Source organism: Trachurus trachurus, assembly GCF_905171665.1.
Source record: "Trachurus trachurus genome assembly, chromosome: 17".
NCBI lineage: Eukaryota > Metazoa > Chordata > Actinopteri > Carangiformes > Carangidae > Trachurus > Trachurus trachurus.
In genome coordinates, this window is record NC_139900.1 from 27,295,471 (window position 1) to 27,308,289 (window position 12,819).

At 41.2% G+C, this 12,819-nt stretch overlaps 1 protein-coding gene across 1 annotated transcript; it reads left to right on the top strand.

The window, feature by feature from the left end:
• The first annotated feature begins 663 nt into the window (after positions 1–663).
• Positions 664–5,622, top strand: LOC311000518 (uncharacterized protein). The gene is made up of 10 exons (XM_083991253.1): positions 664–708; positions 1,226–1,302; positions 1,508–1,551; positions 1,651–1,775; positions 1,910–2,085; positions 3,402–3,520; positions 3,640–3,787; positions 3,921–4,026; positions 5,056–5,137; positions 5,250–5,622. The coding sequence occupies exons 2-10, from the start codon at positions 1,239–1,241 to the stop codon at positions 5,313–5,315; spliced, it is 930 nt and encodes a 309-aa protein (XP_083847379.1). The 5' UTR covers positions 664–708; positions 1,226–1,238; the 3' UTR covers positions 5,316–5,622.
• Positions 5,623–12,819: the final 7,197 nt, after the last annotated feature.

Below are 12,819 nucleotides of genomic sequence, written 5' to 3' on the forward strand. Positions count from 1 at the left end.
TTTACACCCTGTCACGAGTTAGAAACCTCACTCAAATTTCACATTGGTCCAGTGACATGGGACTTTGGCTTAAATTCAGCCTGAGGTGTTGTCTGTGTTCGAGTTGGTTCACCTCTCCTCTCTGAAAACACTGAAAATGATTTATTTCTTGTCCAAGCCATATGGCAGCCTGTTCCTTCCGGCATCTGTCTTTGTTCCTCTTTAGTTGTAAACTTATTTTTGCTGCCATCTTTCCTCATTACCAATGATTCACTTCCAGTGAAGCTATTTGGGTGACTGTGAATCGGCCTCCTCTAAAACATCACATCTGTATCTAGCTGTTAACACCTGAGCCCATTTTAAACCAGAGATCTAAAAAAAAATAAAAAATAAAATAAATAAATTGGATGCTATGATTCATATTTGAAACTACAGATCTGAGTTGTTTGAATGACAAAGTGCAGTATTGCATTTTCTAACACTGTAACTTTGTTGTAACTTCTTTTGTGTTGTTCACAAGGTTTAGTTATCCATTCGTATAATATATCTAATTATTACACTCACAGTCTCCATGCAGTTTATTCATTAGAGACTAAGAATAGAGAAACAAAACGAAAGCCTTGGTTTCCTGGAGCTGTGTACAGTATGTGACGTCACGCGTCTTCTTTCCACAGATGCGTGTCTTCGACAGCACTCGAAGAACTTCAGTCAGCGACAGGACAGCAGAGGGTAACGGCTTCTTCCTTACAGTAGATTGATACTATTGATATATGATGACGATGATGTATACAGTACAGTGTTTTGTGTGATTGTGCTAACTTTTACTCATAAGAAAGTTTATACCGAGGAGACAATAGTCCATGTGTATGTCCATCAATCATTTCTGAGAGAGAGAGTATAGCTGAGATGATAAACAAAACAAAGATTTGGCAACTTTTATTCTTATTCTTCTTTTTATTGAGGTAAATAGAAAAGCTTTTGTATGTAGTGAATATGTTAATGTCAAATGTGACTGAGGAGGCAGTCCACAGTCATTTGTGGAATCTTTTTTTTTAGTAATTTGTTGAGGTTTCCTGACAGTCAGCCTTGACATGTCGATTCTCCAAAAGGGGAAGTATAAGCCAGGAACTCACTCGATGTGGACAAAGTAATACAACAGCTTGCGTACTTACTGTATGTATACACCGATTCTCATAAGTGTGTCTTCATGTCTTTCTCTCTCTCTCCCTCTCTCTGTGCCTTAAAGCCCTGTGTTGGTAATGAAGCTGTGTCTTGTCCGTCCAATATTGTGGTCCAGTTTCCTGGTTTTATGGGCCTTACAAGGTAGCTATACTGTTGTTGTGTGAAAACGCTTCGCTTTTCCAAAACTCCTCGTTGTCCCTTTAATGAAGAATTAAGCATATGAATTAAAAACCAACTGAGCAATGTGTTTTAATTTGACCAGCAGTGAGGCTCACTTTGGTTTAATTGGCTGACTTGCGTCGCTCATACAGAGAGTCTATATGAACTACATGTTGTCTTTTCACAGTGACGGAGGGCAACAAGCAGGATGTCTGTCGGGACCAAAAATATGTGAGAATCTAACTGTTGTCACACACATGAGTGTTGCTTTATATAAGTTCATATTTTGACTTCTACATCCTGTTCTTTGTGTTTGTGAAAAAGTTTCAGCAAAGTGAAGATGTGAATGGTGAAGAGAAGAACTTTAGCTGCCTCCTTTACCCAACAAATGTTCTCAACTGCTCCTGGTCATTCCTCCATTTACACAAGGATGCTCATCTTTCTGTCTACATCAGGTACTTGTTTTAAATGATATATTATTACCAAAGCTATGGTCAATAACATGTGTAAAAACCAATCATTGTCTATCTTAGTCAAATTGTATGGGATGTTTTGAATGTGTATCTCTTTCTTTGTCTTATTTATCCAGTGTTTGTCATGATGACACAGTGATTCCCTCTCTGAGCCAGTCGTCCAGTGAAAGAGTTGGATCAAGGTCTTTGACTGTGCAGCGTCATGACACGCTCTTGGTAATACTCCAGTTTGACGAGTCCCAGCACGGCAAGTCGGAGGTGAAAACCCACACATATGACCTGGACCAACTAGGTAGGTCACAGCCTGGGACTCCAAGACTATCTGAAAATGATTATGGTTTTCAATGGCACCTGCTGCTTGAATGTTGCACTAACTGGGTAGTACTTCATGTTAAAGGGATAGTTCACCCAAAATTCAAATTTCACTCATTATCTACTCACCCTCATGTTGACTAAGAGCTGTGAGAATTTCTCACCTCCGTGCCTTCGCTGACTTACAGGGGGGTCTGCGTAGCAGTATTTGTCCATATAATGGTTGTCAATGGATACCAACTTTCTTCGTCAAAAAAGACACTCCAAAAAACATCCAAATACCTCCATACTGCTTGTGTGTAATGTCCCTCTTGTATTGAAGCCCCGACATGAGAAATTGTTCCGCCGGTCAGTGCAAAACACAGGAAGAGCAGTGAACTGAGACACTGGGAGCTTCCGCTACAAACAAGCTTAAAATATAGACTTATTTAATTTTTTTCATAACAATTTCTCATGTCGGGGCTTCAATACAAGAGGGACATTACAGACGAGCAGTATGGAGGTATTTGGATGTGTTTTGGTGTGTCTTTTTGGACGAAGAAAGTTGGTATCCATTGACAACCATTATATGGACAAATACTGCTGCATGGACCCCCCCCCCCCCCGTAACTCAGAGAAGGAACGGAGGACTCTGAAAGTTCTCACAGCTCTTAGTCGTCATGAGGGTGAGTAGATAATGAGTGAAATTTGAATTTTGGGTGAACTATCCCTTTAATCTGCCTACTTTACTCCGATGGTCAACGCGCTCTCTGTAGGTTATGTCAGATATTCAAATCATGATTGTTTGGGAGGCTTTTTTTGGGGCGTCACTTATTTGTTTAGGAACTGGTTATCAGCAATCAGCCTGTTCAGATCAGTAAACTGTAGCTTGTGTATATTTGGAGGCAAGAAGTGAAGATTTGTCCTTTTCACATGTAACTCAGTCACATCAGGCACTTTGAATAAGTTGTATAAATTGTTCATCTTTGCTGGTTATTTCACCGATGCAAATCAAAAATTAGGTAGGCTACAGTGAAATTTGGATGAGGTTACTTTGATTCAGAGGGAGAGAGTACTGTAATGTCTGTGGCAGTACAGCAGTTGTTGGTGAGAAACTTCACTTGAAAGCGCAAATGTCATCCTCATGGTGGCAGCAGAGGAAAAGTCCATTGTTGAAATGTTATTGGTTACGCTGCTTTCATATTATATTTTGACTGCTGACTGACAGTGTCTGTTGGGTGAGGTTAGACTTAGGCTGTACTTAGCAGACCCTCAGAATAAATCATCAGTTAACTGACAGCCTTGTGCGGTCCACAGAGGTCCAGCCCCCACCCTCTGACGTCTCTGCTACAGTCAAAGATGGCGATCTGTTGGTGACATGGAATCCACATTCCCATCCCCTATGCTTTGAATATGAGCTAGTCCTGGGTGACCAGGTGCAGTATTTGTCTACTGTGGATGTTCATCATAACAGAGATATGTCGTATATTATCATATCATACATTTTCTGGTGCCGTAGGAATAAAGAAGAGGATTTTTAATCTTTTTATTACAGGAAAATGTCATAAACTTCAGCAGCCGAGTATCTTATACGGTGCCGAATGCAGATCCAAGTCACACCTACAGAGTGAAGATCAGGACCAGGAAATCGCCTGAAATTTGTACTGGATCTGCCCAGTGGAGTGAATGGAGTCCCACTGTCAGTGAGTGCTGCCAGTTAAAACCACGTCCAGTACATATTCAGCCTGGTTGTCCTCGTCTTAGTTGTGTAGTTGATTACACTGTTTGATGATACACTAATTGATTGATAAACACAACATCCTCATCTATTCGCAGCGGTTGAGCGATCATTTTACGAACTCAACACTCTGGTGATCATCTTGATCTCACTTGGAATACCCATGATCCTCCTGGCTGTGCTGCTGCTGGTGCGCCAACAGAGGTAGTGCTTGACAAACCCGTTAACTCAGTGGTTCCCAACCTTTTTTGGCTCGTGACCCCATTTTGACAAATTTCTGCGACACGTGATGGGTCACCAGAAATTTGTGATTTGCCATCAATCAAGATACGTCAGCTCAGATATTTTTATATGCTGTTTGAACTTTATTTATATTCAAGAAAGTGAAAGTATAGAATACAATTGTTTAAGATTGTGTGTGGTGTAATTTAAAGCAGAAGTAAGCAGAATGTTTGTGTTAATATAAGTCTTAAATAGTTATATCTTCCGACGGCAATCACTTATATAGAGTGTTTGGTCCGAAACACGGGTCTGTCAGTCACTCTGCTCTGCTGTAAGCCGAGGAGAAAACTTTCCTTGTATCCTACAACCTTTATCCAATGAGGAGAGAGAACGGCATGAAGGGGCGGTCCTCTCTGTGTGTGCAGCCAAGGGATGCACGTGAATGTGGTGACGTAGAGACGAGGGCAGGGACTGCTAACTCCATCAGCTGACAAGAAGTTAGCCAAAACGACCGGATCGCTTACTTCTGCTTTAATAATTAAAAAAAAAAAGTTAAAAATATATTTTCATCAGTAATTTTTTTAAATTAAAGTATACTAGACATTTCAGGCGACCCCATTTGAATTCCAGGCGACCCCATGTGGGGTCCCGAACCCCAAGGTTGAAAAACACTGTGTTAACTGATCTCTAACTCTGACTCTTATGCACATATTCATACATCTCCTCACACACTGTCTGTCTGCACACCCTATTCAATTGACTTCAGTGAGCTGACCTGAAACTGTCTTCTCCCCTGAATGTGTCAGAAAGTTTTGATCGCCCCGGGTCGGCAGAAGAGGTGAAATTAAATGAGAAAACAAAAAACAAAAAGGGGAAGTGACAGAGCTGTACAGGCGGTGTTAAACCCACAACAAAATATACGCTTCCTTAAGATGCATATTCATGTGTGTGTGCCTGTGTGTGTGTGTGTGTGTGTGTGTGTGTGTGTGTGTGTGTGTGTGTGTGTTTCAGGGTGTCAGAACTTCTGTTTCCTCCGATTCCGCGGCCCCCGCCAAAATATAAACATTTCCTGGAAAAAACTGACATGTTCAGTGTAAGTACCCGTGCATAATGTACACACATGAACTCACATCACAAGCGCTCTTAACCAAACACTGATGAGCCAATGATGCCAATGTGTTGCTTGTTGTGCGTTGTGTTTCCAGTTCTCCAACCCCGTCCTGTCACCTAAGGCTGAGGAGGAGATCACAAGGGTGGAGGAAACGGAGTAAAAACCCCAGAGAAAATTTGTAAAATGTCTTTTAGCTACTATAGCATAAATGTCTTGAATGTATGGATATGTGTGAAGGTGTGTATTTATGTGGAAACTTGGCTAAAAAAGTTTCATGTTGTTGTTGTTTTTTGTAAACCAGTCAGGCCCGGCGAGTCACAGAACAATGACACATCATGCTGAACTGGTCCTGAAATGTAATCTTTGTGCTTGTGTGTGTGCAAAATGAAGCTGAGTAAACTGTCACCTGCTCTTTTAAAATGAAATAAAAACTTAATTATAAAATATGGAAAGTATCCAGTCTTCATGCTTAGCTAACTGGGTGATGACTGTAGTAACACATCTAACAGACAGGTTCTAGCCCATAGAGAAAGCATCTACACCTATTTATTTCCCAAAATGTCCAACTTTAAATGCCTCACAATTAATGCAGAGCTAACCACTGAAAAAACTTATACCACAAATCATCAGCGTCAGTCCAGCTTGATTTCCTGCTCCAGTTTATTCCACTTGAATTTTTGGGGTATAAATCCAGAAAAGCAGAGTTTGTTTACAGAGCAGAGGTTAAATACAGACAGGTGACAAAAACAATAAAACAGGAATGAGTGGAGAAACAGTTTGACCATGTCTTTGTTCAAAGTGCATGAAGAGTCACTGAAGGGTTTCATGAGTAGGCTATAATAATAAATTATAATAATACATTTTATTTAACACACTTTTACACATGATCAAATAGGCTTAGTATGAATGTGAATCATATGCTGCAGCTTCGTCCATGTGCATATAGGCTGCTTCCTTAGAAGTGCTTTTATGAAGTACATACTAAGAAATTGATCTCTCGTCTCGATATTAAGGGCGATAACCCTTGTACGAGTTCTCAAGCCACTTCTCATTTTAATCTCAGAGATAATTTAAAGGTTGAATGCTGCTGCTAACCACTAACACAATTATTTGCGATGAGTCAGACTAAAGCCTGAAATACTTGTTGACTAACTGAGCGTGAGAGAGGAAGAGTGAGTTAAGTGAGTTAAGTGTTTTTCTCTAACTCACCATCACAACAGGGAGGAACCCATTCTGACAGGTGGAAATGTGCTGTTGAGATCCATTTCACCTGGATTCAATGTGACAGGAAGAACATACATCTGTCAACTATATAATAACTATAATACTATATTACTATTACTGCGGTTTTATGCACTGCATGCATATTTGTAGGCTAGCCAGGGGCGTATCCAGAGTATTTTCTGATGGGGGGCACAGGGGGTAACAACAGTAGCACCCAAAAGTAACAAAAATGAAGGCTGCCACTGATCCCTCGCTCGCCTCAATATCTATATTGTACAGTTACACTCTGTTTACAGTAGTAGTAGTAATAATAATAATAATAATAATAATAATAATAATAATAATAATAATAATAATAATAATAATAATAATAATAATAATACATTTATTTATAAAGCGCTTTACATCAAAGTGCTGTACAACACATCAATAACTTGTTTACAAGCAGAGACATTCACACACAAAACAACAAAATACAGAACATACAAACGAGCCTATTTTTTAGGCCTTTTCTCGAAAATTGCATATCCATAATAAAATGAGTATATCTCTGCAACAACAAGGTCTATTTGAATACTTTTGGTGTCATAGTAAAGGGAAAAAAATGAGGAATTGCTGAGATGTGTAAATTTCAGTATATCTGTTACTGGTGAAGAGTAAATGAAGATGACACACAGAAAAAAATTAATAAAATTAATATTTGCCTAAAAAAATCATATTTTTGATGAGTGCCCTTTAGAATAATGCTGATGAAGCTCAAACTCTCTATAAAATCATTGTACAACATGTGAACATTGTCTCTGCAGTGGTTGATTCTGATTAATTGAAGCAGGACAAAATTATTGAGATTTTACTACAAAATATCCAGGCAAACTTTCCAAAATGTCCATTTTTGGCACAGCTTGGAACCACCTGCTACTATAAACTATTGTTTAATCTTTATTTTCACACAATTTGGATAAACTAACTGAAAATAAATCTACTGGAACCGATTGTAAATAACTAACATAGTGGATTCAGTCTCTCTGCGTCCTGCTGCTCAGAGCAGCTTGTTTGGGTGGGGGTTGGGCTTTCAGCCTCTCTCTCTGCCGCGCATTGGTCGATTCGAGTGAGTGGCGGCTCATTCGAACCAATAGAGAGAGAGAGGAATGACGCTAGACCCAGGTCGATGTGATTGGCCGCACTGGCCATGTGACAGCCATGAACCAATCAGATCAGCAGATCCACGTGCAGGCCAACGTGGGTTTGTGTCATGGGTTGGGTGCGCGCGCACCAGGCTTCACCAGCCGTCGGAGTAGCAGTCCGGCTGATTCAGATGTAAACACTAGGCACAGTAGGCAGAGTTCAACTGGAAATATTGTGGATTTACCCATAACACAACCTTTTCACGGCAAAACAGCAAAGGTAAGAGCAAATGTACGACCATGTTTTGGCCACGCAGCGTCTGGTTTTGCTCGACTTTGTTCGTTGTTGTCTTCTCCCTCTGCCTGCTGCTGTTAGCTTCTGTGTTAGCCGCGGTTGTTGAGGGACGCCCCAGTGTTGACGTTCAGATGAGCGGTCGCTGATGTGTTTTGCATAATGTACAGTAGTATAAGAGCCAGAAATGTGGCGACTGGGTCCACACAGAGGTGCTTTATGAAGTTTGATGTCTAGTTTTTGTTTGAGTAGTGTTTGGGCTGTGTTTGGGTCATATAAACATGGTTTTTTACACGTTGTAGCCCAGCTTCTGCTGTTTAATTTGACATATAATATGACCATATTCTTTCATAATCAGTGCACTGGGGGCTCTGTTATTGTTATTTATGTCTTCAAGTCCCCCATATGGGGGACTCTGGATTTTAACAGGCCAACCAAGGACATGGCCACCAAGGACATGAGGTACAATCAGCTTTATACTGTGAGGAATCAAAGACTGCCAGTGACAGCTGAATAGTTGGAATCAGTCAAGTAAAGTCAAGCAATGACATGACTGAGGCAGGAATTGAACCCATGATCTCATGATCACTAAACCTTTACTCTGCCGCTTCGCCACAGAGAGCATACTGTTTCTAAGACTGTTGTCATTCATTGTAATGTGATGATGTGGTACAAATAATCAATGAGATAACGAACACCTGTAACCAATTTTCATGTGTGGCCATGAGTCAGTGGAATGTCCTTCCCACAGAACTTATTCTATGTACAAATCCTCACACATTCTCATGCTTGTCAAAGCGCTGGTTACTAAGTAAGCAAGTTTGCACACATTGTTGAGTATTATGTGAGTGTGTGTATGTGTCTGGCTATGAGTGTGGTTGAGGATGAGGATGATTGTTATCTGTGTATTGTATGTGTATGTGTTTGAATGTGTGATGAGAGTGAGAGAGAGTGTATGTGCTGTTGGTCTCTATTGTGCACTTTATGATTTGGCGCTCTTGTTTCCCTGCTTTTATTAGTGCATTCTGTCAATTTTTTAAATATTATGGTTATTATGTCTTATTTCAATTAATCTTAATATTGTATCTGTTTAGTACTTTACCTGCCCAGGGACTACAGGCGGAAATTAGCAATTGTTGCTATAACCTGGCTCAAAGCATCTCTTCTTGTTTTACAAGATTAATGTTTTTTTTGTGCATTGTCCCTGTTTTAAATAAATAAATTCAATCAATCAATCAAAATTGAAGGCGGGGGGAGGGGAGGTGAATTCTGCCAGTGAAGTCCCATAGTGGGCAGCGCAGGACAAGAAATGATGGATACAAATCATTCAAGAGCTTTAAGCCTGTGCATATTCAAGAGCTTTGCTTTTCTCTGCTGCATTCTTGGTTTTCAAAGTTCCAGTGCAAATCAATCTTAGTGCAGTGGTATAAACAAGAAACATGTTAACATAAACCAAGATTGAAAGAGGTAAAGAGAATAGGTGGGGGCGCATATGCATTATCAAGTTTGATCATGTGACCAGACCAAGTGGTATTGGTTAAAATTCAAAGTGGCTGACACACTAACAAGACTGCTCAGGTGGTCAGACCAGTGGCCTTGTGGTTGGATGGCAGGAACCTTATCCACTGGGCTATTCCAACACTTCTGTTGAAGTAGAGGTTGAGACTTTGATGAATGTGAGATTTTTCAATGATGCTTTAAAAAAAAGAAGAAAAGAATAGAAATGAGCCACAACAAGTAAGTAGAGGACTTTTTTGTGAAAATAGTGCAAGCAGTGATCACCATACAAATGTTTGACCAAGGTAGGAATCAAACCCACAATCTCATGGTCAGTAGACTTTCACTCTGCCTCTAGGCCAGTGGTTCCCAACCTTTTTCTTAAGGGACCCATATTTTTACCATTGAAAACTTTGGTGACCCCCCCCCCCCCCGATGTGAAATAAAATAAAATAAGGAACATCATAACTTCTTTTACATGAAATACTTTATTATATTTCAGTAATTTAATAACAGCATGGAACAAACTATCAGGAGAACCTGTGTATGATTACAACATATTTCTTCAGAACTTGTACTTTTAAAAACATAATTGTGTTTTTAAAAGTAGCTACAAGTTCTGAAGAATATGTTGTAATTTTACACAGGTTTTTTCTCATTGTTCCATGCTGTTTTTCAAATTCATTGTGACTGATATTGCCCTGCTGTATTATGTATTTAATGTTTTAAAACTGTTGATATTCAATCATCTATTGATATAGGCCTATAATTTATTTGTTTATCTATTTAAATACACGAATAAATGTTTAAAGCAGAACTATGCAAGTCGGCCGGAAATAGCTCGCTCCTTCGTTGGTTTCTCTTTTTTTCCCTCTCCGGGGCTCCCCCACAGTTCTGGGAGGCACATGTCACTGTCGTAAAAAAAAAACTCGCCGCCACCACCTCCTCCACCCCCTCCCTACACGTGCTTGTGTTTACTGCTGAAGGTAGAGAGCGGTGTTTGCTAAGCCCTGCTAACACGGAGCTAATGCTAACAACACGGAGCTAACGCTAACACGGAGCTAATGCTAACACGGAGCTAACGCTAACACGGAGCTAACGCTAACACGGCGCTAACGCTAACACGGCCACACACAGACAAAGACACAAAGACACAGACATACACACACATGAATAAAGGTTCCAAAACGCGAAGGCGTGTGTGTGTCATGATGTATTACATTATCTTATAAAAGATCCATGGTGTGTGTGTGTCCGTGTTAGCATTAGCTCCGTGCCACAAGCCGAACTTCTAAACATTTCATGTTTCCATGGTTTCCTCCGACTTTCCGAACTCAAACCAATCACGATTCATGACATGCATGACGTCATCTGCGTTCTTATCTCGTACTGCCGTAAGGCAGTTTCTCGCGATAGTTCTATCCATTGATGAGATTTGGGACACCGAGACGGAGGACTGATCTTGCAAGTGCGGTTTTCAGCCAGTGGGGGGGGTGGGCGCACTGGCCTAGACCCCATTCACCTCATAACAGGTCACTCAACCATCACAGTGTCTCTGAGCCACAATAATTACAGCCAAAATCCTGCATAGTTCTGCTTTAATGTGGCCCTTGAATTTAGTTGATTTTGTCACATATATGGATTAAATGCTTAGCCTACTCATTTATTTAACATTTTAATTACATTAAAATTATTAAACCCCTTAAAATCAAGAGGGCTTCGCGACCCCCCCTGGATCTTTGGCGCCCCCCAGGTTGGGAACCACAGCTCTAGGCCACAGTGTACACACAGTTGCAAAGACTGTTGTCTGTTGGTGAGCTGCACTCTGTCTCACGCCGGGTTCACACCGGACGCCGAAGCGCCGCGAATAGCCGCGGAGCGGAGTCCGCTTCCATTCGGCGCCCTCGTTAACTGGTGTTGTAGTTCAGACTAGACGCGGAGCGTCGCGGTCCTCCGCGGTCGGCTCGCGCCGTGGAGCGCCAGTTTCGGCGTCTGCTCTATTTTGTGCGCGAGCCGCGAGCAATCGCGTCAATCTTGGCAGGAAGTCACACATGAAACAACGAGAGAATCCGGTCAATTTTCAAAATAAAACACTTTTCAAAATAAAATACAGCGATTGACAAATGCGACCGTATTTATATTTGTCAGACTCTCAACAGAGAGCAAGAGAGATGAAAACACACACACACAGGATAGGGAGACACGGTGGGCTGGCTGCAGGAGGGAGGAGGGGAGGGGGGGGGGGTCAAAACACACAAACAAACAGGGAAAGAGAGAGAGAGAGAGAGAGAGGCAGAGATGAGTTGTTGTAAAGTGAAGGAGGACATGAAATTAATCTTGGAAGTGAAGTACAGGGAGTTGTGTGACCCACAGCACATGGTGTTATAATTATATGAGGTTATTTACTTATCCATGATGTAAAAAACACAGCTCTGAATGTGAGTGAACAACAGCTGAGGAGCAGAGGCGCTCGCGACCGCTGCGGAGAAATCAGCGTCTGGTGTGAACTGGAGGGACGCGGCTCGCGCGCGATTTCCGCGGCCGCTTCGCGGCGCTTCGGCGTCCGGTGTGAACCCGGCGTCACTCTGAAGTTAACGAGCCCAAAGCTGCACCTGTTGGAAACACACTGTGTCAACACCAAGAAAGCTTGAGAGTCAAGCTTGAATGACTTACAATGAAAATTTCTGTGAATTTCAGGCTGAGAGCAGCAGTTTCAACATGAAGCAAGTTATCAGAAGTCAACAGAATACGACTGGGAAAATAATTCACTATAATTGTTGTTGAGGCAAGATTTGAACCTGCAACCATCATGTCTTCAGCCCAGTGATCTAACCACTTCACCATTTACATTCAATGAGAGAAGGGTAAAATAAATCCCTGTATAAGAGGCTCACTGACTTCTGCTTAAAAAAAAAGAATAGAGTAGAAATGAGCCACATCAAGTAAGTAGAGGACTTTTCTGTGACTTGTGACTATTTTTTGGTGAATTCAAACAAAGTATAATGCCCATTCCAGTGAATTACAAAATTGGAATCATAAGTCAAGCAGTGACATGACTGAGGCAGGAATCGGACCCACGACCTCATGATCAGTAAACCTTTACTCTGCCGCTTTGCCACAGAGAGCACACACATAAGCATGTTGCCATTGTAATGTGATGTGCTGCAAACAGTGGCAGTTAGCAATTAATGAGTCTCTTAACGACCACCTGTAACCAATTGAAGGTGGGGGAGGAGAGCAGAATTCAACATAACATAACGATATCGCTCAGCCTGGATTTGAACCAGTGACCTTGGGGTTGGCAAGCAGCCACCTTACCCACCACACTACAGTAGAGTTGAGGAGAAGAGAGGTTGAGACTTGAATGTGAGATTTTTCAATGATGCTTAAAATAAAAATAAATGAGTAGAAATGAGCCACACCAAGAAGAGGACATTTTTGTGACCTGTGACTATTTTTTGGTGAATTAAAACGAATTAAAAAGCACTTAACAGCAAGTTACAAAGTTGAGCTCCTTCTCCTGCTGC

Bases quoted from the DNA above. Each gene is read 5' to 3' on its own strand.
- LOC311000518 (XM_083991253.1), top strand. From the start codon at position 1,239: ATGAAGCTGTGTCTTGTCCGTCCAATATTGTGGTCCAGTTTCCTGGTT. The intron at 4,027-5,055 runs GTAGTGCTTGAC...TGTGTGTTTCAG, and splicing joins CTGCTGGTGCGCCAACAGAG to GGTGTCAGAACTTCTGTTTC. The intron at 5,138-5,249 runs GTAAGTACCCGT...TTGTGTTTCCAG, and splicing joins AAAAAACTGACATGTTCAGT to TTCTCCAACCCCGTCCTGTC.